General features: G+C 46.8%; 1 protein-coding gene across 2 annotated transcripts; it reads left to right on the top strand.

Annotated features, from left to right (window-relative positions):
- The first annotated feature begins 2,339 nt into the window (after positions 1 to 2,339).
- On the top strand, positions 2,340 to 27,248 carry TNFRSF1A (TNF receptor superfamily member 1A). 2 transcript variants are annotated; one of them, XM_077822973.1, is made up of 10 exons: positions 2,340 to 5,021; positions 15,661 to 15,835; positions 16,353 to 16,481; positions 16,845 to 16,991; positions 18,908 to 18,986; positions 19,222 to 19,292; positions 19,532 to 19,654; positions 20,011 to 20,057; positions 25,178 to 25,328; positions 25,909 to 27,248. In XM_077822973.1, exons 1-10 carry the CDS (start codon positions 4,983 to 4,985, stop codon positions 26,175 to 26,177), a joined length of 1,230 nt encoding a protein of 409 aa, XP_077679099.1. In that variant the 5' UTR covers positions 2,340 to 4,982; the 3' UTR covers positions 26,178 to 27,248. The 2 variants fall into 2 exon arrangements, with proteins under 2 accessions (XP_077679099.1, XP_077679090.1); XM_077822964.1 differs by having other exon boundaries at positions 2,341 to 5,021; positions 19,222 to 19,304.
- The last annotated feature ends 106 nt before the right edge of the window (positions 27,249 to 27,354 follow it).

Here is a 27,354-nt window from a genome sequence, read left to right as displayed (position 1 = left end):
TCTGTGACACTGTCCATTGTTGCCCCAAGCTGTCAGAAGACTCTGAAGGTCTAGCAGAGTCTATTCCACGGAAGGGCTGGCAGCTGATCTAGGAAGAAGCTGAGAGAGAAGGTGTGTTTTCCGTACCCAGTGGTAAATCTGGGAAGTTAGTGCATCTTTGAGGCTGTATTAACAACTATATGGAGGCCCCTTATGACGTATTGCAGGGATCTCAAACTCAAATCACCAGGAGGGCCACATGAGGACTAGTACATTGGCTTCAGGGCTGCATCACTTCCCCCACCCCCACTTCCCCTGGCCCTGGCCCTGCCCCCACTCCACACCTTCCGTGAGGCCTGGTCCCTGCCCTGCCTCTTCCCACCCCTGCCTTGCCCCCATTCCAACCCCTTCCCCAAAGTCCCCACCCCAACTCAGCCCCCTCTCTGCCCCTACTCCAACCCCTTCCCCAAATCCCTGCCTCTTCTCCGCCTCCTTCCTTGAGTGCGTGGCTCCCTGCTCTTCCTCCCTCCCTCCTGGAATGTGCTAAGCGCCACCAAACAGCTGTTCGGCGGCAGGAAGCACCTGGAGGTAGACAAAGGAGCGGGGACACGGCACGCTGGGGGGAGCAGCAGGTGAGGGGAGCTTGGCAGCCACAGGAAATAACTCGGAGGTGGGGGGGAGCGGGGAGCTTGGTGGGACGCAGCAAATAATTCTGTGGGCCGCGTGTTTGAGACCTCTGCCCTATTGCATAAGCAACCTCTAAAGGCGTTTCCAGGAACAAAGATACAATCAGGGAAAGCTAAAGCATGGGGGTGGGGGAGAGGGACTGCTGATGTGAAGACCTTTAGGGCAGTGGTTCTCAACCTTTCCAGATTACTTGTACCCCTTTCAGGAGTCTAATTTGCCTTATAGACCCGAAGTTTCACCTCACTTAAAAACTCAGGCTTTGGGCTTCAACTTTCTGCCCTGGGTCCCCACTAGTCTACCGCTGGCCCTAGTGACCCCAATAAAGCAAAATCACAGTTTGAGAACCGCTGATATACTATATAGAGCAGTATAAACAAGTCATTGTATGAAATTTTAGTTTTTACTGACTTCACTTGTGCTTTTTATGTAGCCTGTTATAAAACTAGGTAAATATCTGGATGATTTGATTTAACTCCTGGAAGACCCCTGCATAGCCCCTGGTTGACGTGTATCCCTGGCTGAGAACCACTGCTCTAGGGAATCCTCTGAAATCTGCATGGATCTCAGGAGATCTAGTGGTTCTGGAGGCTGATGTCTAGGGCAGTAGGGATAAACCTTATCCACTAACATAATGACATGAGAAAAACTTGATATTTTTTCTTTAAGGGGGTGTGACTTTGTCCTCCACATGAGTTATTACATCAGTGTATTAGAATTTTTTTCTGTAGGGAACAGTCCTGTATCGGCCATGTTCAAAGAAGCAGATAAGCTAGACAAGACCTAACGAGCCTTTTCCATCTCTACTGTCAGAGCTGGGTGCAACTTGGGAAGAGCTTTCCCTGGTTTTTTCTCCCTGCTGAGCACATCATAAACCTGGGGCCAAAGTAAACGTGATCTCAGTTTGGAGTAAAGAAAGGAACTTTTATACAAGGGCCTTGTCCCAAAGAACTTACAAACTGAAGGGACAACATCTAAATGAGGGAGTTCTTTATCATTTAGCCATTTAAACCATGCTGTTTTCATATTCTTTTTTACCATCGTTTTTTATTACTCTTTTAATTCAGAGAGACAAGGTGGGTGAAGTAATATCTTTTGTCAGACCCAACTTCCGTTCGTGAGCAAGACAAACTTTCAACCTTACACGGAGCTCTTCTTCAGGTCATTTAGTTCATTCTCTTCAGGTACATTAAATAAAGCAGAAGTCTTCTGGAGATATAGTAAGCACAGAAACCCTGTGTCATGTTTAGCCATTTTTGCACTGCCTAGCCAAATTGTTTAGGCAGATAGTGAAGAGACTTATCAATTTTCTCTAGTTTCTGTTTTTAAATATAGCTATATGTAATTCCATACCAAAAATATATTAAAATAACATTGCCTAATGAAGCAGTCAGAAGTCAGAATATGTCCCAGTTAAGATTTAACGGACAACCTTAAGTCTACCTCCTTGTGTTTCTGTTTTACAATAGGTTTCAGAGTAACAGCCGTGTTAGTCTGTATTTGCAAAAAGAAAAGGAGTACTTGTGGCACCTTAGAGACTAACCAATTTATTTGAGCATAAGCTTTCATGAGCTAAGTGAGCTGTAGCTCACGAAAGCTTATGCTCAAATAAATTGGTTAGTCTCTAAGGTGCCACAAGTACTCCTTTTCTTTTTGTGTTTTACAGTAGTAGTTTTTTCTGCAGGTCCTATCTCATTTCTTAATGAAAAAAAACATAAAAATAACTTTCTTGTTTGGATAAATAGCACAAAAACAAAGTGAACCAGGTTTGTATGCATCTTAGTATAGTCCAGTGACTCAGGCCCAGTAACTGTGATCACAGCAGGGAAATTGTGATCTCTCTCATTAGTGCACTACCCTTTCCACTAACAGAGGAGGTTTTCTTGTTTCTTGATTATTAATTTATTAATATGACCAAACCGTGGTTTAATGACAGTTAACCCAAAATTTTAAAAGGGTGGAAATAAAAGTTAAAGGCCAGCATTTATTGCCATGTTCACATTATGTTCAATGATGATAATACAGTGCATGTGACATTCACTTCCATTGGCAACATACTCCAAATGTGTATACGTCCAACATACATCAAAGCAGTGTGCACCCCAAATTAATCAAACTTGCTTTCTATCACAGAACCTTAACTCTGACCTCCTAATTAACTGTCTCAAGAAACTGGCACATCTTAAATTTTTTTATTAAAACTAATGTTAAAAAAAACTATATAATACATAGGTTGGGAAAAGAGTGTCTATACATCTGGGTACAGTGCTTAGATTATCCACAAATACAAAAGTCTTTAAAAGTCATACGTACTGGCATACAGTTACATAATCAGCAATAACCCAAATTTAGGTGAATAGATTTAACTATACAGTTTAGATATTAGAATCCAAATACTTGGGTACATCACTCATGAAAAGTTGTACAGAGATTTGGTTGTGGAAAGCAAAATATAACAATAAGTGGAGATTGTCCCTCAGTAATTGAGAATTAGATTGGTTGTCCATTTAGAAAATACAGTCCTACTATCACACAGTCCAAACATGGGTAATGTTATATTTTGCCGTTGTTGAGTTTGCTCGTAAGGTTTTTGGATTAGGATAATAGAATCATAAAATATTAGGGTTGGAAGAAACCACAGGAGGTCATCTAGTCCAATCCCCTGCTCATAGCAGGACCAACACCAACTAAATCATCCCAGCCAAGGCTTTGTCAAGCCGGGTCTTAAAAACCTCTAAGGATGGAGATTCCACGACCTCCCTAGGTAACCCCTTCCAGTGCTTCACCACACTCCTAGTGAAATAGTGTTTCCTAATATCCAACCTAGACCTGCAACTTGAGACCATGGCTTCTTGTTCATGTCCTTGTCATCTTGCCACCACTGAGAACAGCCTAGCTCCATCCTCTTTGGAACCCCCCCCCCCGTCAGGTAATTGAAGACTGCCATCAAATCCCCCCTCACTCTTCTGCAGACTAAATAACCCCTGTTCCCTCAGCCTCTCCTCGTAAATCATGTGCCCCAGCTCCCTAATCATTTTTGTTGCCCTCCGCTGGACTCTCTCCAATTTGTCCACATCCCTTCTCTAGTGGGGGGACCAAAACTGGATGCAGTACTCCAGGTGTGGCCTCACCAGTGCTGAATAGAGGGGAATAATCACTTCCCTCGATGTGCTGGCAATGCTCCTACTAATACAGCCCAATATGCCATTGGCTTTCTTGGCAACAAGGGCACACTGCTGACTCATACGCAGCTTCTCATCCACTGTAATCCCCAGCTCCTTTTCTGCAGAACTGCTGCTTAGCCAGTCGGTCCCCAGCCTGTAGCAATGCATGGGATTCTTTCTTCCTAAGTGTAGAACTCTTGCTTTATATTTTTGAAGGTTTTCTTTGTAACCATAAGAACTAGAAGACTTCTTGTTTTTAAATTGAGATTATGTAGAACAATATAGGACCCTAAACCCCCCCACCAAAGTGCTGGGTCACTGATATGACCAGTGCTATTCAAACCCATGCCCCCTTGCCAGATTCCAAAGTCCTGCTGCAAATAATGGAGGTGTTAAGAGCTGTTCAAAAAAAGTTGCAAGAATCTTTTATGGAAAGTGCAAAATAATCTAAATAATCTCTCCATTATAATAACGTGTATCTAAATATATATATAGATAATATAAAGAGCACCAATTGCTGGCATATATATACGTAGCATTGTTCATAGTAGGTTTAATAGAGTTTTACACTGCAAATGTCTTCCTGAAGGCTGCTCTTAACGAACAGAGGGGTTAGCTGAGTGTCATGTCTAGAGAGGTAATATCTTTTATTGGACCAACTTCTGTTGGTGAGAGAGACAAGCTCTCAAGCTTTCTCACAGTCTTGTGGAGGGTTTATTAGGAGGTTGGGGATTGATATCTGGGTTTCTCTCTGACCCATGAGGTGGAAGGGGTGCGTCTTGTCTTGTCCCAGAAGGAGGAGGAAGATTAGTAGGGAAGATGGATTTCTGCTACCTTGAGGGAAGGGTTGGCGTTCATGAGAACGACTGAGTTTTTGTCCCATGGGGAGGGGAGAGGAGAGTGAATGGGGTAAGGGCTGAATCTCTTGGTCTCTGTGCTGTGGGTAGGGGAGGGTTAACTTTACAGTTCCATGTTGCCTCCCTCGTCTGCCCCCCCCCCTTTTCCTGTTGCTTTCTCACCCTTTGCTGGCAGGAAGTTGCAGAACTTATTAGTTTCAGTTTATGTTCGGTCTCTTGGTGCTCGATCGGGATTGACCTTGGGGGGCTTCTCTGGAGGCGGGGGTCCTATCATGGGGACGTAGGAGACCACAGAACCATGGCCCATCCGGAGCCTTCCCCTGCCGTGGTGGCTACGGTGAGTAACGCTTGGGATGAGCGCCTAACTCCAACAGTCAGTCACCAGGCTGGAGATCTGGGTTAATGAGAGCGCAGGGCTGGGAGTGGTGTGGGTCTGGTTGGTGACTGCAGGAAGACTGGGAGTCAAGTCTCCTGGGTTGTATCCCCAGATCTGGGAGTGCAGTGGGGTCTGGTGGGTTAAAATTGGGAGGAGAGTGGGAGTTAGGCCACCTGAGTTTTATTTTCTGATGTGCCTTTTGTGAGTCCCTCCCATTCTGTCGGTCTCCTTTTCCCCCTCTGTAGAAGTGGGCTGGTAGTGATAACCTGTCTCCCCTCCTGAGCTGCTCTCTCCTCCACTGGTGTGACCCCGTAGAACAGTGGTCCCTACATGTTTTACTTTGCACTCCCCCTCCTCCCCCCAAGCTGGGGCTGGGCCTGGGCTCCTGGAGGCGGGGGGCACAGACAGGAGTAAGGGGGGCAAGTTTGGGGCCACAGCTGGGGGAGGGGCTGGCAGTGTAACCTTGGCAGAGGCCTGAGGTTGGTAGCCAGGCGCCTTGTTATGGGCCCACAGCCGGAACCCTGGGCACAGGGCTGGGAGTGGGGCATGGGGCTGGCAGCTGGAGGCAGGGTCAGGAGTGGATCTGGGTGGTGCCCCCATCAAAGGGGCTGGCCTGGGCCCCAGCTGCGCCCCCCACAGTGTTCCTCAGTAGCCCTGTAGAGGGTGCACCTCACAGTTTGGGGACTTCTGCCCTAGAAAGACTGTGCTCCTGTCCTTGATAAGTTCTAGAACAGAGCAAACTTTTTGGCCCGAGGGCCACATCAGGGTGCAAAACTGTATGGAGGGCCAGGTAGGGAAGGCTGTGACCCCCAAACAGCCTGTCCCCTGCCCCCTATCCGCCCCCACCCACTTCCCACCCCCTTACTGCCCCCCTCAGAACCTCCGACCCATCCAATCCCCCCCCCCCCGGTCCTTGTCCCCTGACCACCCCCTCCTGGCACCAACCACCCCCCCGGGACCCCACCCCCATCCAACCCACCTTGCTGTCTGTCCCCCCAACCCCTATCCACATCCCTGCCCCCGACAGGCCCCCTGGGACCCCACCCCCTATCCAACCCCCCCCTCCTTGTCCCCTGACTCCCCTCCTGACCCCTATCCACACACCCGCCCGCTGACTGGCTCCCTGGGTCTCCCATGCCTATCCAACCCCCACCCCATTCCCCAACTCCTGACCGCCCCGCTCCAGAACCTCCGCCCCATCCAATCATCCCCTGACTGCCCCCCAGGACCCCCTACCCAACCTGTGCCACCACCACCCCCATACCATGCCACTTAGAGTGGCAGGAGCTTGCAGGCCCGTTGCCCGGACGGAGCCAGCCGTGCTGTCCGTGCGGCGGCGTGGCTGTGGGGTAAGGGGGACAGCGGGGGAGGGGCCGGGGGCTAGCCTCCCTGGCCAGGAGCTCAAGGGCCAGGCAGGACGGTCCTGTGGGACAGATGTTGCCCACGGGCCGTAGTTTGCCCACCTGTGTTCTAGAGAGACAAGGTTGTAGAGGTAATGTCTTTTTCTCTGTGGGTGAGAGAGAGAAACTTTCCAGCCACACAGAGTTCTTCTACCTTTCCCAAACCTGAAGAAGAGCTTTGTCTTGAAAGCTTGTCTCTTTCACCAACAGAAGTTGGTCCTTTAAAAGCTATTACCTCACCCATCTTATCTCTAATATCCTTGGACCAACACGGCTACAATAACACTGCATACACCTGATGAGTTATGGCAGACCGTGAGTTTGCTCGCGGGGTTTCCTTACATAAGCAAGCCAGAGGGTTAGTCATGTCCCACTTGGATTGGTGAGTGACCTGAGGCTGCTTTCTCCCACTTTCGCACCACAGGAAATAACACTTAACCCAACTATCAAGGAGATGATTCTCCTGAGGTTCCCCAGCCACTTCCACAATCCTACAACATCTCTGCTTCCTCCTGCAAATGCAGTGCTCTAACAGTCCCTCCAGTCCTCCCACCATCTACATATCCAATACGCCCCCAGTTCCACAAATTTGGATATGGATGTTGTCTTGTGTTTCCCGTTCCTATGTATCTAATTCTCTTCAGTAATTCCTATTGCCCCATCTCCTGTGTCCAATTCTCCTCCAGGCCCTCCCATTCCCAGGGGTGCCATTTAGGGAGGGGGGCACATGCTCCCCCAAGTTTCGTACCAAATGATAATTTTACCAGTAGGGGTGGAGCTATGTGGGGGAGGGGCTTGCGGGTGGCTATAGCCACCCTAAAATTTTCCTTAGCTCCCCGTAACCACCCCTCCCAGAGCTGGGCGCCTGGTCAGCAGCCGCTGCTCTCCAGCCACACATCTCCTGCCACTATGGCCCTGGCTGGCAGTCTCCCTTTCTTTGGGAAACTGATCCATGGCTGGCATGGTGCTGGGGGACCCCAACCAATGCTAGAGGTGGCCGTATCTGAGTGGGTCTCTGCTGAGCTGGGATGGGGGGAAAGGAAACCTGCCTCTGTTGGTGCCTCTGGCTCCGCAGTGGGAGCTGCAGCTACTGCTGTACTGAACAAGCATTCAATCTCCTGAGTGCATGGCTTAGAGACACCTCAGGTACATGCACGCAGTGTCCCCCCTACAATCCTCCCCAACACACACATGCACAGTCTCTTGCACACTCCCCCTAACACACCCACTCTTTCACACAAACAGTCTCCCCCCTCACACACTAACGCACAGTCTCCCCCAGTCCGCGCACACTCTCACACACTTGTATTATTATTATAATTGTTGTTACTACTTGGTACTTCCTGTCGAAATGCGCAATACACATATATTCTCTGTAAATTTATTCTTTTGTTTTAGTTTTTTTGACTGGTCTATGCATTTCATAATTTTATTTCTCTCTTATGCTTAAATTTAATTCTTTGAGTAGTGAGTTCTAAAATGCCTAACCTGTCCTGGCTGGACTAATTATCATTATTACTTTTATTACCATATTGTGCTTTGTCATTTATTATTTAAAGTGGTACAATCAAATAATAATATCCTTCTAGAATGTAAATTTAGCTTGTACTCACCTTAGTTGTGCCATTTATTTATTTTTAGAAAACTAAACACATAACTTTAGACACTGTGCAGATGAAGGTCACTTATTTTCAAATTGTATTTTTAATTATATCTGTAAAATAATTTAAAATTTATATGAAAATAAATGCGGTTCCTAGTCTGATAGTAATGATGGAGTCAAATGTTAGTAAGTCACGTACATGATTGTGATTGGTTAATATAAATGCCAAAATAATTAGAAAAATAAATTTGCATTCTTAATAAAAGAGAAAAAACCTTAATCACATATGTTACAAATTAAGTAAATAACTTTTTAGTTGAGTGAAAAACAGTTGACTAAAATAGAGTAGATAATAGCAGTAACACAGAGTAAGCAGATTTTAAACAGATTTTATTTATTTTTATTTATCTCTACTAAAGATAGTGTACAAAGTATCAAACTTGTGTTTCTGATACCTCAAGGCTTGGGATTGGGAATATCTAGCTGTACTATCCCCTGATTGTTCTAAACTTACATATAAGCTTAAAGTATGTCTTTAATTGGTGTTTATATATATTTTTCTTTCTTTATAAAGAAATTAGATAACAATGGTCCTATCAGCTAATTTCTAAGTTATCTACCAAAAAAAAAAGAGTAAAGTTGCCCCTCCCACCCAGTCTGAAATGGCGCTCTCTGATCTTCCACCTTGTATAGTCAATGCCCTTCAGCACCTCCAGTTTTCCCTGCCTTTCTAATGCTCCCTGTCTGGCTTTGTTCACCCTGACCCTTAGAGGGATAGTTCATGTTGATAAATCTCCAGGGAATCTGAATTGGGTTCTCCATGGGGGCCTGTGAAACTGTGTTTTGGGGTTTCCACAGGGCTTTATATTCCAGGGGGATGTTCCTGGAGTAGGCCTGTTTATTATTCAGTGACTCTAGGAGTTACTTTATCACTCTGGTGTTCTTTCCCCAGGGCCCCAGGCAGCTGCCTCTCTTCCCTATTTCTGACTCCCTCGCACAGCAGAAACTATTCATTTTTAATGAGCTGCCTCCCTAATCTGTCCCTGACTCAGCAAGAGGTTGGACTTACAGGAATTGCAGTTGCTTTCCAGACTTGCCAGCCAGCCTAGAGACTTTAACTCCTCAGTTGCTGGGATTAGTCAGAAAGAAAGGAATCTCTCCTCTCCTAAGCAGCACTGGAGAACTACTGCCTTACTCAGGGAAGGATTAAGTGGCATTTACCCCCTAGAACCTATATATGAGAGTTAGTACTGAATCAAAGGAGAGAATGCTCCTTTTGACTCACCCATGATTTTCTGTGTAGTACAGCACCCACTAACACCATGTTTGGGCAGTGGGGAGAGCACTCTGTGAGAAATTGGACCCAGGGATATGTTCTTATTAAAGCATCATGACTCCTGCCCCTCAAAATCATAATATTTTTTAAAAGATACAAGTTGGATTTCTTTATTTGATTTCTGGGTTTTGAGTCTTTAGGGAGCACTTGAGTCACGTTTTCAAGCTTTTTCTCTGCAATTCTGAGGGCCACTAACTTCCCTCTTTTAAAAAAGAGAGTTGAGATTCTCATGCAGTGGCGTGACTCATGGAGGTGGAAATACACCAAACATCAAGAGATTTGTGAAATAGTCATGAGAGTTGGCGACACTGAAGCTTGCGTTCACCAATTAAATATTTGTGTTCTTGCTTTACAAACATTTAGCACAGAGAAAGTAGCCTGCAGCCAGTGGAATAAATTTAATCTAAAAGTGTAGGGGCAAAAGCAGCTGGGTCCACAGATGAGCTTGAATTTCCCTTCCTCCCAAAAGCCCCCAGTAGCATCATGTACTGTATTTATGCCATAAAATCTGGCATATTCGTACACTCAAGGGTTTGTTTACACTTGAATTTTTAGTTGTTTTAACATGTTATTTAGCACTGTAACGTGACCGTAAATTCTAGACTAGATGCTACACAAATGTTTGTTCTAGAACACAAACATTTGTTTGTAAACATGTTAGCATCACTTGCAATAAGTATTTGTATCCTGTCTGCACTAGAATTTACAGCTGTGTTAGATACATTGTTTATTTACTGGCAAAAATTGAATGCAGAGTTAAAGTTACCCCATGTTAACTTGTGTCCTAGAATGTTGAGTTCATGTACCCTGAAAAACTTCCCATTAAGATATAGACTACTTCCACTCCACAAGTGTGACTGGAAGGAAGGCAACTTCCCAGTTTAGAGTAATCTGATTTATAATCAGCAATAGCTATCCTTAGACAATATCAGGTGATATTGAGGTATACTCTAGTATCCAGCTTGTTACCACTAAGTTTCCACAAAAGTTCATTAGCTTGACATTTTCCTGTTTTGTATTTCTTTCCTGTCATTTTAAGAAACCCTCATGCTATACTGGCATCATTGATCCAGTGAAGGGTTTTAGGGCAAGTCTTTGGGATCAGAAATTTTTTGGTGATAGCATTTACCTCCTTTTATTGCTCTCTTTGCCGTGGTCTACGCTGTGGGGGGAGGGGGAGTCAATGTAAGAATAGTGTAGCAACAAGGATAGCGTAGCTGAAGTCGATGTACCTAGATAGTGTATAGAGCAGTATAAAGTAATTGTATGAAATTTTGGTTTGTACTGACTTCGCTAGTGCTTTTTATGTGGCTTGTTGTACAACAAGGCAAATATCTAGGTGAGTTGAAATACGCGCTAGGGTATGTGTATCCCTGGTTGAGAACCAGTGTTTTATTGGACAACTTCTGTTGGTGAAAGAGACAAGCTTTTAAGCTACACAGAGCTGCTCTTCAGGTCCTTCAGACTTCATAGCTGTTGTGTGTAGCTGAAAAGCTTGTCTCTCACCAACAGAAGCTGGTCTAAAATTACCTCACCCACCTTGTGTGTGTCTCATATCCTGGGACCAACACGACTACAACAACACTGCAAGCATCTTTCTTCAACTTGCCTTGCTTATTGGCTTTTATAATTTTCTTTGTCTGTATCAGTATCATAGGGAATAAACCCTTTTAAGTGATTTATATGTACCCATTTTAAGATACAAAGTTGGTGTCCTTTAGAGATTTTGATCTGATATACCACATACATAACATTTTCCCTATGATTTCATAGGGACCTTCTCAACTGCATCAAAACTTTTCTGGGCCTTTCTGTTTTAGAAATGAAATATCTTACCATCAATCTGATATTTTCTGTCATAGGTTTTGTATATTTCTGTTAACCTTTCCAGGTTTTGTTGGGCAAGGAAAAATCTTCCTGTAAATATTTGCTTTAATATAAATGTATTTCTCAGTGTGTAAACCAGAAGCTCTATTTTCACTATTTTTCATATAAAGTATGTGATATAGGAATCTCATGCTGCTTATAATGAGGTCAAAAGGTACAAATTCTGTGAACTTAACTGGTAAAGATTGAATAGACAAAGAACTATAGGAAATCTTAAATCCCAGTTTCTTGGATGGTTGCGCAAACTCTTTTTTTAGCATGATTATGATCAGTTTTCCTTCTCAGATTGGCCAGTGTTTGACATGAGCCATCAAAATGTGTGACAAATGACCAAAATGTGGACTGCCTGTGTTCTGTTGTGCATAAATGACAGATGCTAGGTTTTTTTTTAAAAAATTAATAATTGAAATGTTGTTATGGCTTTTAATTTTAATTGTATGTATTTAATTTAAATTAATTTAATTAGAATGTGTTAATCAATAGTTTGTTTCCAACTCTGCGATGAGAAACACCGGAATGAATATGTCTGGGGAAAAACTATTGTATAACACAGATGAATGATCTATTAAAATACACAGAATACAGGAAGTGTGCTTACCTATTCTTTACATTTTAATAAAGCATCTGTGTTGTAAAATTTTGTTTTCCCCTGAAATATTCACTCAAATGTTTCTTCCTGAAGGTGATAAAAGCTCAGCAAACTGATAATGATTAGCCTATGATTATTTCAGTACTTTAGCCCGTCTTTCTAATTCCAACACTTCAGCCAACGTGTCCTCACCAACAACCCCTCTATTCCCCTCTGCAACTATTTATTTTCTTCCCCATTTCCTCCCTCTGTTTCTTCTTCCTTGTTTTCATAGATACTAAGGTCAGAAGGGACCATTATGATCATCTAGTCTGACCTCCTGCACAACGCAGGCCACAGAATCTCACCCACCCACTCCTGCGAAAAACCTCTCACCTATGTCTGAGCTATTGAAGTCCTCATATCGTGGTTTAAAGACTTCAGGGAGCAGAGAATCCTCCAGCAAGTGACCCATCTTCCTCACCTTGTTCCTCTTACTTGCTCCATCCCTTTGCCCCCTCAGCTGCAGACATCTACAGTACTTTCAGGCTAGGCAGGAGTGCCTGTGAGGGTGTGAATTACAGAGGTGGTGGCTTTGGGTTTTGCCAGGCTGAAGGTGGCCAGGGTGGGGGTGGGGCGGGTGACTCTCAATGCCTCCCTGCACCAGCCAATAGCTGTAGTGGGCGAGGCCTGTGCATTGTATCACCACCAGCAGATGCAGGGGATGGGCATATATAGGCGCTCTCCCTCCCCATCCCAACTGACAGGCACTGCAACAGGTGTAGACAGCTACCTGAGGAGGCATAAATGTGGAACAGGGAGCTCGAACTGGCTCCTTGATGAACAGCAAAATGCAGTACAGTTGAGGGGGTCTGGCCTAGATAACTGAAACGGTATGCAATGTGTAACTTTGGGTTTAATCCCCAGTATTTTACATATATCTGCCATGGTCTCAGAAACAGTTTGAACCACTTTCTGATTCTTAAAAGTGGCAAAGAGTCCTGTGGTACCTTATAGACCAACAGATGTGTTGGAGCACGAGCTTTCGTGGGTGAATACCCACTTCGTTGGATGCAACCGACGAAGTGGGTATTCACCCATGAAAGCTCATGCTCCAGTACGTCTGTTAGTCTATAAGGTGCCACAGGACTTTTTGCCGCTTTTACAGATCCAGACTAACACGGCTACCCCTCTGAAGCTTTCTGATTTTTGTTCCCCAAGGCAAGCCTCAGTGACTAAAAACATGATTCACCAGCACACATGCTGTGGTTTGGTGGTTTGAACTATCATTTGATGTGGGGAATAAATTCTATCCATTTTGTAAACAAATAGGTGTCAGTTAGTATATACTTACTTATCTCAACTTGATCTGTGGAATGGGTCCACTAAAGTCAAGTTGTAAATCTGACCATGAGAAAGCAATCTCTGTGAATTGCAGAGGATGTCTGAACCTTGTCCTGGTGAGTTGCTATTTATGGCGTGTAACAACTTCTTTCAAAGCAGCTCATGCATGTCTTGCCAGTATGTTGCTTACTTTAGTGCTTGATAGATGTCATGGATTCCTAAATGGCTACTTCTATAGAAATCATCATGGATATGCATTAACAAAAGTCCTGAAATAGTTCTTGGGAACTAGTTATCATGGTATTTTGTATGTGTAAAAGTCTTTTAAAAAAGGCTGAGTCATTAGCTTTGGTTCATCCTTGGTTTATAGTTCTTGATTATTCCTCAGATCGTGATCAGTAATAAAACTTATTAGCCTTTTATATATTTGTAAAACCTAGAAATGATTGTCTTGTAACTGCTTTCACAAAATCTGATTCATCCCTGTCCCTTTGTCTGTTATGCCTGAAGATGTGGTATCAGAGTAATCAGCTTACATGACCTGGTGTTTTGTATACTTGGCTTTTCTAGTATTTCCTATATTTACACTATGTACTTTATTTACACTTGGTTCATGTTTGTACATTCCCATGGTATCTTGTTGAAAGCTTCTTCTTTGGCTAGAACATCAGCTTCATTATTGTCAGACCATCTGCGTGAATGCTCTTCCACTTTCTTTCCAGCAAATAATCAATTGCTGCAATCAGTTCTTTGTGTCTAACTGGCTTACTCTTGGAACTGTGGATTCCATCCTGCCTCCATGTGAGTTGGTTAATGGCAACTTTCCATCTTGAAAGTTGATGATATAAGTGCCAAAGCAGTTCAGTTACTATGTGTCATGCTACAGCATTGTGAACGGCTAAAAAGTCCAATTCTTCAGTGACTATTCTTGCCACAGATAATGTGGGCATAAGGCACCGGGCAAGAAGATAAAGTTGGTGCGCTACTAGCTCTTGAGGCCTACTGCACTTTCCTCTCTCAACCACCTCTCTTCAGCCTTTTTGAGTCCCTGGTGCACTGTAGCATTCCAGTATGGCCTGTTGCTAGTTGCATCTTCCCAGCTTGCAGTGTTGATGTTGAAAGTTTTCAAGTCCCTCTTGCAAACATCTTTGGATTTGAGCCTCGGTCAGCCCAGTGGCCTTGGAGCACCCAGAAGTTGGTTCGATATATCACATAAACGTACATTTAAATACGTTCTTTTTCTCTCTTTGACTGTTTTGTGGCAACTGAAAGAGCTGACAGTCTCTTATCTGTTATTTATAATTCATAGTTCTCTGACATTCTTGGAGAGAGGAGGTCCCCCTGTTTGCCAGAATTTCATTTTCCTACCATTTCTGTAGTTTTGAATGGCTTTCACATGTGTAACTTTCTCTTAAAAACTTCTAACTTTTGAGAGGGGAATAGGATGGCATACAGCTGTAATAGGCACCTTTGTATGCTTATCTTTTCCTAAACCCACAACCGCAACTCTTTATTGGTTTAGCTTTCACTTTGCTAGAGTTCTCACAGCAGAAAAAAGTCTGTTTCTTTGCAGCTGTACTAATCCCTTTCACAAGAGCAAGTTAGGAAAACATTGCCCTCAAATAAAATTACAAAGAACTTATAAAAACAAAGATCAAAACAATTTCACAGAAGCAAAGCAAAACAAGTACATTCTCACAGCACACTTCTCATTGAGAAGTCAGCCCATTCCAGGTACAAGGGAAAAATATTATTTAACTCATTATGCCTATATAGGCCACCAAACTATCAAGTGTTAGCTTTTAGAGTGTAGTGCATTAAAAAGTTTTCACATCGGGTGTTCTTTCTTTTCTCACAGCTCAGGGCTTAACTTCTCAATAAACAGTGTGAGGTAACATACAAAGTAAAAAAGTTTTTAAATGAGGAAGGAAAATATAACTTTTCTTAACTGATGGAAATAGTAATAAGACTGCAGTCAAAAACATTCTCAGCTCACAGCTTTATAAATTATTTTGTTAAAGCAATTTTCCCAACCAAACACCGATAAAACAAAAACATTAAAATAAAGGGAGGGTGTGTGTGATATTCGTATAATTATAGATGAGTGAGTTGCTGTAATGATGTTACATTGCTCTGAAGCTTTCTAGACAGTTTTGGAGGTCTCAGGATGTCTGTCTTTGTAGTCCTGGAGCATATTAGTTTTTAAACAGTGAAATGTATTACAAAAAAAGATTTCATCAGGAATTAGGTTGTCTTTCGCATGACTCAAGTGAAGGGATTTCAGTCCTTCTTTAAAATTCCATGTGGTTCATATTCGTCCATAGGCCTTGTATCCATTACAGTCTTTCTTCAGAAAGTAGGTCAGTTCAGTTGGTCTCATTGTCATGACAGGCTGGTGCTAGGCTCAGCTGTGAATTCTACCCAAAGAAATAATTTCTCACAATGGTCTTTTTCCTTTGCAGCTCATTCTAACTCTGGCCTGGGTATGGGCTGAGGAATGCTTGGGAGCAGCCCCAAACCCAGATACCCTACAAATCCATGGGATATCCCTGGGGAGAAAGAAGAGGGAGCTAAAGTGTCAGGTGGGAGAGTACCTACACTCCAACAGGACCCACTGCTGCATGAGATGCCACGCAGGTACAATAGAGTGTAACAGTGAGTCATTACTGCTAAGGCCAGAGAGGAATTCCTGTTTCCTGAACTCTCAGTCCAAATATCTCTTGTTCCCCAGCTATCCCTGGTGAGAATGCCACATCCTGGGGTAAAGGAGACATGTACTCTTAGTCATGGGATCTCCTCTCCCCTTGTCCCCCCACCCTGGTGAGTGCATCCCCTGCTGGGACTAAGGAAACATACCATTTACTTGCACTCTCAGGCAGATGCTGCTCAAGACAATCTGCTGCCTAGGCAAAACTTCAGTGTGTACCCCTCCCACTACAAAATCACCCCACCCTTTAGCATGCCAGGTCACAATGCCATGGGGGAGCCACCCCCCAGAAAGCTGCCACCCTTGGCAACTGTCTAGTTTGCCTATAGCTAGAGCAGACTCTCAGGTCTGGATTCCCCTTTCCCCTGCAGTGTCCCTGGCTCTCATTTGCCCTAGGAGAATGTCTCTCTATGCCTGTCAGATCCCTGTTAGGTGATTCTGTTTCAGGGACTTACTTGGCAGAAGACTGTCAGTCAGACAGTCTTGCGACCCGCTGCACGCAATGTCCTAAGGGCACGTTCACGGCTACAGATAACATTTTGAGGAAATGCATTAGTTGCCAGCGGTGCCGTTCAGGTGAGTCTCACCCGTCAGAGGATGGGGATGGGGGAAGTGGGTGGTGGTGGCAGGACAGGGACTGCAGGAGTGGACGTGGGGCTGCGGTGGTGAGGAATTAGGATAGAGTGGAGGTGGGTGGATGGGGACAAGAACAGTGGAGGAAAGGGATAGGGAGAGTGTCGGTAATTGCAATGGGGTGGTGGTGTTCTGATGAGGACAAGAGCTTGGAGGAAGTGATCGTCAGACTCTTTGGTACCAACTCTTAGTTGGGGGAGAGCAGAGGATGATGATGTCTGTTTCCGGCCTGTGCTGTCACCATGAAGAGGACCCAGTGGTGGAAAGAGGGCGGAATCATCTCTCTCCCTCTCTGTCTCCCCTCAGAATTCCAGCAGATAACACTGTCTGAGTGCACTGAAAAGAAGGATACTGTCTGTGGCTGTCTGCCCAACCAATTTCAGAAAACAGACAGTATTTTATTCAAATGTCTGAACTGCAGCCTATGCCACAACGGGACCATCCGGCAAAAATGTGAGTGTGACGCAGACAGCTGCTACTGCTGCCAGGGCAGGACATAGCAATCCCTTCCTCTCACCCACTTGTCTTGAGGGAGCCAAATCCCCTGCCCTGGAGTTATTTCTCTTCTGGAGCAATTTCTTGTTCCTTCCCTCCTACTTTATTTCCTGAGTCCAGGAATGATTTCACCTTCTACAGGCTTCGCTACCCCTCCTTGCCCCAGTGCAGTCTTTGCTCCCCCATTGCAGATTATCTCTCTCTCTCCTGACCCACAGAGTGAACTTTTCCCCCCTCCATATATCCAGGAGAAATTTCCTGCTTCATATTAATTCCTCCCACCTCTGCCCACCTTGCCTGTGCTGGAGCCAGTCTGCTCTGTCCTGAGCAAATTTTTCCTTCTACTCTGGATACCTCTCCCCTGCTGCTCTGGAGCAATGTCTTCCCACTCCCCTCAATAAGCCCTGGAAGGATCCTACTCTCTCTCACACTCTGGAGCAGTTTTACACCTCCTATGCCCTGGAGTGATGCACTCCCACACTGCCGTAGAATCACTTTCTCCCCTGTTCCCCCTGCCCTTGATTGATTTCCCTCTCCCTTGCCATGGGGCAGTTCTCTCCTCCAGCCTCTCCCTGACTTGGGAGTGATTTTTCCATACCCCTTTCCTTCTTATGGAGAGACTACGGGTCTGTCTACACTTGAAATGCTACAGTTGCACCACCGTAGCAATTCAGTGTAGACACTACCTATGCTGATGGGAGAATGCCTCCCATTGGCATAGATAATCCACCTCCCTGAGAGATGGTAGCTAGATTGATTGAAGAATTCTTCTATTGACCTAGCACTGTCCACACAGAAACTTAGATCAGCTTAACTATGCCACTCAGGAGTGTGGATTTTTCACATCCCTGACCAACAGAGTTAAACCGATCTAATTTTCTAGTGTAGACCAGGCCCTAGTCCCGCACCATCTCCCTCCTGACCTATGCTCATTTCCTCCTCCATCCCCTTTCTCCTGTAGTCTGTTTTCCTTTTTTTCCCATAGTACAGCTCCCTACCCAATTGTTCTGAAGCTAGTCTCCCTCTCTTTGGCAATTTTCCCCTTCCACGTCTCACACCTTCCGTGGTATGAATTTCCCTGCCCCTTAGGCGTGTCCCCTCCTCTGCCGTGCCCCTTCCCATTCTTGCTTCTCTCCCTCTCACACTTGAACACACTCATGCTTGCCCTAGAGTGACTTCCCTCCTCCCCCTGCCCTTGAGCAATTTCCTTCGCTCTCCTCTGACTTAGAGCTGTTTCCCTCCCTCCTCCCCCTAGTGCGCTCCCTGTCCCCCCCCCATGTGTTCTGGAGCCATTTTCCCTCCCTTCCTCAAGTGAGTTTTGCCTCTCCTCCACCCTGCCCTGCCCTTTAGCTGGTTCCCTCCCTCCCTCATGGTGTGACTTCCTCTTGAGCAGTTTCCCTCACAACTGCACTAGAGCATTTTTTCTTACAGATATTGCCCACACATGACATCCCACAGCTCAGAGTGATTTCTCCCTTCCCCCCTGCCCTGATTGGCTTCCTCACTCATGCCTGCTGCTCTGGAGCCACTTCTCCCTCTCCTTCCCCTCCTGCTTGCTCTGTAGTGAATTTTTTCCCTTGTGCACCTCTCTGTTTCCATCCTTCAACCCAGTTTCTGCTACACTGGAGCAGTTTCCGTCTGTCCTGTGCCAGAGAGTGATCCCCCTGCTCTGAAACAGTTTTCCCCAACCACCATCTACCGGGGAGTGTCACACCTGCCCCCATCTCCTCCCAAACACCCATGCCATGGAGTGATTCACCTTCCTGACAACAGTTTCCCCACCCCCAAAGAGAGATCATCCTCTCCCCACCCTCAAGGGATTTTCCTTCTCCGTCATCTCCCCTGGGGCTCAAGTTTCCCTCTTTTCTCTACAGGTACAAAGAACAGTGACACGATCTGTGTCTGTCATGCTGGATACTTCCTGCACAAAAATAGCTGCAACCCTTGCAACAGGTTGGTTTCCTGTTCCTATGCTCCCCCTACTTATGCAACTGTGAGAGTGGACTCCATTAGGCACTGACCTTCTGCAGGCAGATCGAATAACCTCATCTTCCAAGCTCAGGCTGCCCCCTAGTGCTGTCACCAGACAGATTTGCAAGGGGCTGTGAAATGGGGCACTCTCTAAGAATACTTGACACATGTTGCCCTCACTCCCCACATCACTCAGATTTCTGCTTCCCTCTTTCAGCTGTAATGAAGAAGAATGTAAGAAGGTCTGTGACGCAGTGCCAAGGCCATCAACTTCCCCCTCGGTGCAGGGTAACTACTGGGGTACAGTATTGGCATTCCTCCAACATTTGCTTCTGCTTTCACTACCAACCCCATCGCCATCCTCCCTGCCCTATTACTGCCCTATGCATCCTCCTCTCTCCCCACTTTTCCTCCGCTTTCACTCCCATCCCCATCTTCACATGTTCCCTTTCCAGTCTTGCGCCTGTCCTTACTCCCACCCTCTCCCCTTCCTTCTGTTACTCACTCAACGTTTCTCCCTCGTCTAGGTCATACCATCTTACTCGTTGGCCTCGTCGTTGTGCTTGCAGCTAGCCTTGGACTGCTCTTTGCAGTTAAATTGATCAAGCAATACCGTCAAAAATTGACAACCGCTATTTTTTACTCCTGTGGTGAGTACAACGGTCTCTGTGGTGATACCGGCTGGGGGGATTTTGCGGGGGGGGGGGGGAGGGAGGGAGGGAGGGACATATGGGGCTCGGCATCCCATTGGTCTGATCTAGTGCAAGGATGGAGGTGCATGCCAGGGTAGATGAGCTCATTGTCCTGATCTTGGCAGTTCTTACAGTCTTGCATCCATACTCACGCCTGTGATGAGAATCCCTCCCGTGAGCTTGTTGCTGGGATTTGTGCATTTCACTAAAATCCCTCGAGTGAAGTCAGAGCTATAGAGGCACCCGTGGGCTTGAGCTGCTTTTTCTGTTTATCTTGGCGGGGAGGAAGTGAAAACAATTTCTTCTTTTTTCAGTTTCTACGCAGCAGCCAAAGAGGGAGCCAGTATCTGAAGTAAGCAAGGTACTCAGTGCAGAAACCTACCTTCAGATTATCATTCCCCTCAGACCCATTCCACCTGCCTGGGGCCCAGGGCAATATTCTTCCCCCAGCCTGTTCTCAGGGTTTGTACTTCTGAACATCCCGAGCACTAAGGCTCTGGGTCCTATACATAAAGAGACAACTTCTCAGGGTATGTCTACACTACAATATTAGGTCGAATGTATTGAAGTTGATTTTTTAGAAAGCGATTTTATACAGTTGATTGTGTGTGTCCCCACTAAGCGCATTAAGTCGGTGGAGTGTGTCCACAGTACCGAGGCTAGTGTCGACTTTTGGAGCATTGCACTGTGGGTAGCTATCCCACAGTTTCTGCCGCCCTTTGGAATTCTGGGTTAAGCTTCCAATGCCTGATGGGGCAAAAACATTGTTGCGGGTGGTTTTGGATACATGTAGTCAGTAGCCCCTCCCTCCGTGAAAGCAATGGCAGACAATTGTTTCGTGCCTTTTTTCTGTGTGGGTGCCATACTGCTTTCAGCAGACGGTGCAGTAGGTCTGCAAACTATCGTCATCGAACGACCACTTCCGCTGCCACTCTGCTCTCCTGATGCCATGAATCCACCTCACAGGTCCTCTATGTGGCCGTCATCATCCACCGCTTCCGCTGCCACTCTGCTCTCCTGCTGATCTCGCAGGGCTGCTTCCACTGCAACTCTGCTCAGCTGCTCTTGTCTTGCTATAACACGGCAAGCATGCAGCCCGCTCAGCTGTTGTGTCCTGGCAGCAGACAGTGCAGTAGATCTGCAAAATTGGTCATCCAACCACCGCTGCCCCTGCAACTCTGCTCTCCTGCAAACGCTATACCATGGCAAGCCTGGAGCTCGCTCAGATCACCGCAGCAGTTATGAGCATTGTAAACACCTCATGCATTATCATGCAGTATATGCAGAACCAGAACCTGTAAAAGCAGGCGAGGAGGCAATGGCAGCACGGTGACAAGAGTGATGAGGACATGGACACAGACTTCTCCCAAGCACGGGCCCCGGCAATTTGGCCATCCTGGTGGCAATGGGGCAGGCTCATGCCATGGAACGCTGATTCAGGGCCCAGGAAACAAGCACAGACTGGTGGGACTGCATAGTGTTGCAGGTCTGGGATGATTCCCAGTGGCTGCGAAACTTTCGCATGCGTAAGAGCACTTTCATGGAACTTTGTGACTTGCTTTCCCCTGCCCTGAAGCGCAAGAATACCAAGATGAGAGCAGCCCTCACAGTTCACAAGCGAGCGGCAATAGTCCTCTGGAAGCTTGCAATGCCTGACAGCTACTGATCAGTCGGGAATCAATTTGGAGTGGGCAAATCTACTGTGGGGGCTGCTGTGACCAAGTAGCCAACGCAATCACTGAGCTGCTGCTATCAAGGGTAGTGACTCTGGGAAATGTGCAGGTCATAGTGGATGGCTTTGCTGCAGTGGGATTCCCTAACTGTGGTGGGGCAATAGATGGAACCCATATCCCTATCTTGTGACCGGATCACCAAGGCAGCCAGTACATAAACTGAAAGGGGTACTTTTCCATGGTGCTGCAAGCACTGGTGGATCACAAGGGACGTTTCACCGACATCAACGTGGGATGGCCGGGAAAGGTATATGACGCTCGCTTCTTCAGGAGCTCTGGTCTGTTTCAACAGCTGCAGGAAGGGACTTACTTTCCAGACCAGAAAATAACCGTTGGGGATGTTGAAATGCCTATAGTTATCCTTGGGGACCCAGCCTACCCCTTAATGCCATGGCTCATGAAGCCATACACAGGCACCCTGGACAGTAGTCAGGAGCTGGTCAACTATAGGCTGAGAAAGTGCAGAATGGTGGTAGAATGTGCATTTGGACGTTTAAAAGTGTGCTGGCGCAGTTTACTGACTCGGTTAGACCTCAGCAAAACCAATATTCCCATCGTTATTACTGCTTGCTGTGTGCTCCATAATATCTGTGAGAGTAAGGGGGGAGGTTTATGGTGGGGTGTGAAGTTGAGGCAAATCGCCTGGCCCCTGATTACGCGCAGCCAGACATTAGGGCGGTTAGAAGAGCACAGCAGGGCATGCTGCGCATCAGAGAAGCTTTGAAAACCAGTTTCATGGCTGACCAGGCTACAGTATGACAGTTCTGTTTGTTTCTCCTTGATGAAAACCCGCCCCCTTGGTTCACTCTACTTCCCTGTAAGCCAACCACCCTCCCCTCCCCCCTTCCATCACCACTTGCAGAGGTAATAAAGTCATTGTTTTGTTTCAAATTCATGCATTCTTTATTAATTCATCACACAAATAGGCGGATAACTGCCAAGGTAGCCCAGGAGGGGTGGTGGAGGGAAGCACCGGGTGGGGTAGGGGAGGAGAAGGCCACACTGCACTTCAAAACTTATTGAATGCCAGCCTTCTGTTGTTTGGGTAGTCCTTTGGGGTGGAGTGGTTGGGTGCCCGGAGCCGCCGCGCCTCCCCCCACATTCTTGGGCGTCTGGGTGAGGAGGCTATGGAACTTGGGAAGGAGGGTGGTTGGTTACACAGAGGCTGCAGTGGTGGTCTGTGCCTTTCCTGCACCTCAACCATACGCCGGAGCATATCAGTTTGATCCTACAGTAGCCTCAGCGTTGCATCCTGCCTCCTTTCATCATGCTGCCGCCACCTTTCCTCTTGATCCTGCCACCTCTCCTGTTGCTCCCGCCACTTGTCCTCTCGTGCATCCCTCCTGTCCTTGCGTTCATTTTGTGCTTTGCTGGACTCTGCCATTGTCTGCCTCCACGCATTTTGCTGGGCTCTTTCAGTTTGGGTGGACTGCATGAGCTCAGAGAACATTTCATCACGAGTGCGTTTTTTTCCACCTTCTTATCTGCACTAGCCTCTGGGACGGAGATGCTAGTCGCAGCGTTGAAACATTTGCAGCTGCGGGAGGAAAAAAAGGGAGATTAAAATTGAAAAAAACACATTGACCATTTAAAAGGAGGGGCTGATGTTTTTGGGTTAACGTGCAGCACAAACCCAGCTAAACCCCCCCGACACCCAATTCTCTGGGATGATCGCTTCACCCCTCCCCCGACTGCATGGCTAACAGCGGGGATGATTTCTTTTCAGCCACAGGCAAACAGCCCAGCAGGAACGGCCACCTCTGAAAGTCCCTTTAATAAAATTCCCCTATTTCAACCAGGTGACCATGAATGATATCACTCTCCTGAGGCTAAGACAGAGAGATAAAGAACGGATGTTGCTTGAATGCCAGCAAACACCGGGACCATACGCTGCCATGCTTTCTTATGCAATGATTCCAGACTACATGCTACTGGCCTGGCATGGTAAAGTGTCCTACCATGTAGTATGGAATAAGGCTGCCCTCCCCAGAAACCTTTTGCAAAGGCTTTGGGAGTACCTCCAGGAGAGCTTCATTGAGATGTCCCTGGACGATTTGCGCTCCGTCGCCAGACATGTTAACAGACTTTTCCAGTAGCTGTACTGGCCGCGAATGCATCCCAAGTCTTCAGGGCAAATTAATCTTTAAACACGCTTGCTTTTAAACCGTGTATTATATTTACAAAGGTACACTCACCAGAGGTGCCTTCTCCGCCTTCAAGGTCTGGGAGCCTGGGTTGGGAGAGTACTGTCTCCAGGGTGATAAACAGTTCCTGGCTGTTGGAGAGAATGGTTTGTCCGCTTGCCTGGTGTGCGCTGTCTTCAACCTCCTCATCCCTGTTGCGTGAGACTCCCTTGCAGGAGTCCACGTACAGTTGTGGGGTAGTTGTAGGGGCACCCCCTAGAATGGCATGCAGCTCATCATAGAAGTGGCATGTCTGGGGCTCTGACCCCGAGTGGGCGTTAGCCTCTTGGATTTTTTGATAGGCTTGCCTAAGCTCCTTAAGTTTCACGTGGCACTGGTGCGGGTCCCTGTTATAGCATCTGTCCTTCGTGCCCTTGGAGATTTTTTCAAATATTTTGGTATTTCGTCTTTTGGAACGGAGTTCTGATAGCACGGATTCGTCTCCGCATACAGTGATCAGATCCAGTACCTCCCGTTTGGTCTATGCTGGAGCTCTTTTGTGATTCTGGGACTCCATGGTCACCTGCGCTGATCAGTTTGCCACGCTGGCCAAACAGGAAATGAAATTCAGAAGTTCGCAGGGCTTTTCCTGTCCACCTAGCCAGTGCATCCGAGTTGAGAGTGCTGTCTGGAGCGGTCACAATGGAGCACTGTGGGATAGCTCCCGGAGGCCAATACCATCGAATTGCGTCCATACTCACCCAAATTTGACCCGGTGATGTTGATTTCAGCGCTAATCCCCTCGTTGGGGAGGAGTACACAAATCGATTTGAAGAGCCCATTAAGTCGACAAAAATGTTCGTTGTGTGGATGGGGTGCAGGGTTAAATCGATGTAACGCTGCTAAATTCGACCTAAACTCGTAGTGTAGACCAGGACTCAGTTTCACAGACCCTCTGGTGAGTGAGGAATAGATTCTGAGTTCCTATCCCCAGGCTTCATCTTGCCCCATTCTCCTCTCTCTCAGGATTCATGCTTCTCAGACACTTGCAGATGGGTCTCATGTCTCACCCTGTTTCCCCCCCATCCTTTATGCCTGGCCTGGCCAAGCCTGGCAGATTTAGCTCGCTGAATTTCTCCTCAGAACTTGATCCCTCCAGCCCCCTGAGCATTTCTGTGGCTCTTCTCTGAGCTCCCTCAGTTTGTCGCTACCTCTCTGGGATTAAGGGGCTCAGAGCTGAGTGCAGTATTGGGATCTCCTCAAGACTGTATAAAGAGGGACTGTCCCCTCCCTCCTCTGGAACTCATTTGAGATCTCTGAGACCATGGGGCCCCGAGCTGGGCTCCCGGCATGACTCAGTTCTGTAGCTGTTTCCTTTTAGACTCCCATTTTCTGATGCCAAGAGAAAGTTTAACCCCTTTTGCTCTGCAGGTAAGAAATGTTTGACCCCCATCCCCACAAATAAGGTGTCTTTGGGTGGTTCCCCTCCCTCATGGGAAAGTTTTAACTCCTGGGTCCCTGATCCACTACCCTGTTAAGTGTGCAGTAGCAGCTGTTCCCCTCAGATATAGTGGGTGTTGGGTTGCTCCAGTGGTGATTCCAGAGTAAATACTTGTCTCTCACAGGTTGTGATGAACGAGAGGAAAGCTGCCACCTTTGCTCCGGTACCACCCCAGATAGAAAAAGTGTGGACAGCCAATGCTGTGCCAAGGTCAATGGTTGCACAAGAGCTACCAGATTGTGTCAGACCCGCTGGAAAGACTCAACTCCCAGACAGTGAGTGCAGCTCCCCCTGAGAAATGGGATTTCTGCATGCATGTGGGGGTGGGATGTGCATGTGTCTGTGCAGCATGTGCACCTGTGTGCATATGTGCATGACAATTCTGTGCATCAGTTGCAGCCCTGTGCCCAAGAAGATCTAGTACCTATGAGTTCACATGTGTGTGTGTTTGCATGAGGCCAGCCAAGGGTGGCCTGTTGCATGTGTCCAGTCTTGTGTGTGACAGTCTTGTTTTGGTGAGTTTATGGCCTGCTGTACTTTAGTGTGTGAATGCGTGGCAGTGACACAGTGCAAGCATCTTTACAAGAATGGCCTGGCATGTGTGTGCATGTGTATGTAAGACCATCCCTGTGAACAAGCTTGCGGGATCCTCCATATTCATTTGTAGATAGGCTCAGACCCAGGTGTGACATGTGTCTGTGTGATCACTCAGAGGGATGCAAGACCTTATCTGAGGGAGGTGCTTCCCAACATGGCACCATCATGTTTCCCACCCAGACCACACTGGTGCCGTTTGCGTCCCCCCTCCACTTCCCCAGACCCTGCTGCTGATGTCCCCTTGCTTGTTTCACCCAGACCCTGTTGTTCTCTATACTGTGGCGGACCATGTGTTGCTGTCTCGGTGGAAGGAGTTTGTGCGACGCCTGGGGCTGAGTGACTATGAGATTGAGCGAATCGAGCTGGAGCAGCGGCGCGTGCGGGATGCCCAATATGAGATGCTGAGACAATGGAGGCTGCAGATGGGCCAGGGTGCCACAGTGGAGCGCATCAGCTATGTCCTCAACCAGATGGAGCTGAGTGGTTGCAGCGAGGCTATCCAGGAGGCATTGTCCAGGCAGCCCTAACCCCCATTCTTACCTCCTGCACAGGCAACTCTAACCTCTTCTGCTTTCGTGCTCCCTTCTGTAGCTCTGTCCCTCCTCTTCAGAGAGGATTCTAGTTCACTCTTTCTTTCTTGTGTGTCTCCATCTCTTTTCCCCACCCCCTCTGGTATGGTTGTTGGGGTTGGCAGCAGGTGATGCTGGTGGAAGGTTAATGATCACTTTTCAGTGAACCACAAAGTCACTTATGCCGTCAAACCAAGAGAGAGTCCTACAGCAACTGTCATGGGGGAGCACCTCCGAAAGGACGAAACAGACTGCTTCTGTGACTGAAACATGGAGGCCAACCTACAATGCAGAACCCAGCCTCCCAGCCCTGGAAAGGGAACATCGACTGGGGCCTAGTCATGGGTGTTCAGTGGTTGGATGGTGCCACCACAAGAAAAAGGGAGAAGTTATCTTCCTGATCCTCTATTGCTCAAGGGGAGTAATGGGGTTTCTCAGGTGCTGATAGGTCAGGTGAGATTGGTGCTATTTCTATAGCTCTTTTCTGTACCTAAAACACATGTAAAAGAGCATTAACAAAGGACGTGTATATGTGTCACTGTGTGTGTGCATGAACAAGAGCAAGCGTGCATGGATGGGTGCGAGTGTGGCTTTGAATGTACTTGCCTGTGTGCGTACGTGAATGACTGGTTGAGAATGGAAAAGTGCATGCACATAGAGTGGCATGAGGGCATCTGCACGTCTCTGCTTACACTCAGGCAAGGCAGGCATGCGTGACTGTGGCCTCATATGTGTGTCTGCCTTTGGGTGATTTGCTTAATCTGATTTAACTGAAAATATGATGGCATATATTTTGTTAGGAACTTCTGAATAATTTCACACTACTTCCCAGTCTCCATCCCATGAGTGCTCAGTGTTACATTCCTCCAAGTGTTAGCCCTTGTGAGATGTGGTATTGCTAAGGGCTCAAATTATCCTCACACCTTTTGAGCAGGGGTTCTCTGTCTCCTGCACAGGGCCAGGCCATTTTTTAAAAACTCTTGTAAATACACTAAACACTCTGAAATAAAAGCCCAGTTTGTAACCCTGCTTCCAGTCTGCATTTGTCCATTTCGTCCTCTCCTGCATACCACTGGAAGAGAGAGACAGGAGAGGGGGGACCCCAGAAGCAACCAGCATGGGCCACAGCCAGAGA

This window comes from Eretmochelys imbricata, chromosome 1, assembly GCF_965152235.1.
Source record: "Eretmochelys imbricata isolate rEreImb1 chromosome 1, rEreImb1.hap1, whole genome shotgun sequence".
NCBI classification, from domain to species: domain Eukaryota; kingdom Metazoa; phylum Chordata; order Testudines; family Cheloniidae; genus Eretmochelys; species Eretmochelys imbricata.
This window is presented reverse-complemented; position numbering and strand designations above follow the sequence as displayed.

Excerpts from the sequence above, each read along its gene's own strand:
- TNFRSF1A (XM_077822964.1), top strand. The coding sequence starts at position 4,983 with ATGGCCCATCCGGAGCCTTCCCCTGCCGTGGTGGCTACG. Across the intron at positions 16,992-18,907 it reads CGGGACCATCCGGCAAAAAT|GTACAAAGAACAGTGACACG; the intron begins GTGAGTGTGACG and ends TTTTCTCTACAG. Across the intron at positions 20,058-25,177 it reads CAGTATCTGAAGTAAGCAAG|GTTGTGATGAACGAGAGGAA; the intron begins GTACTCAGTGCA and ends TGTCTCTCACAG.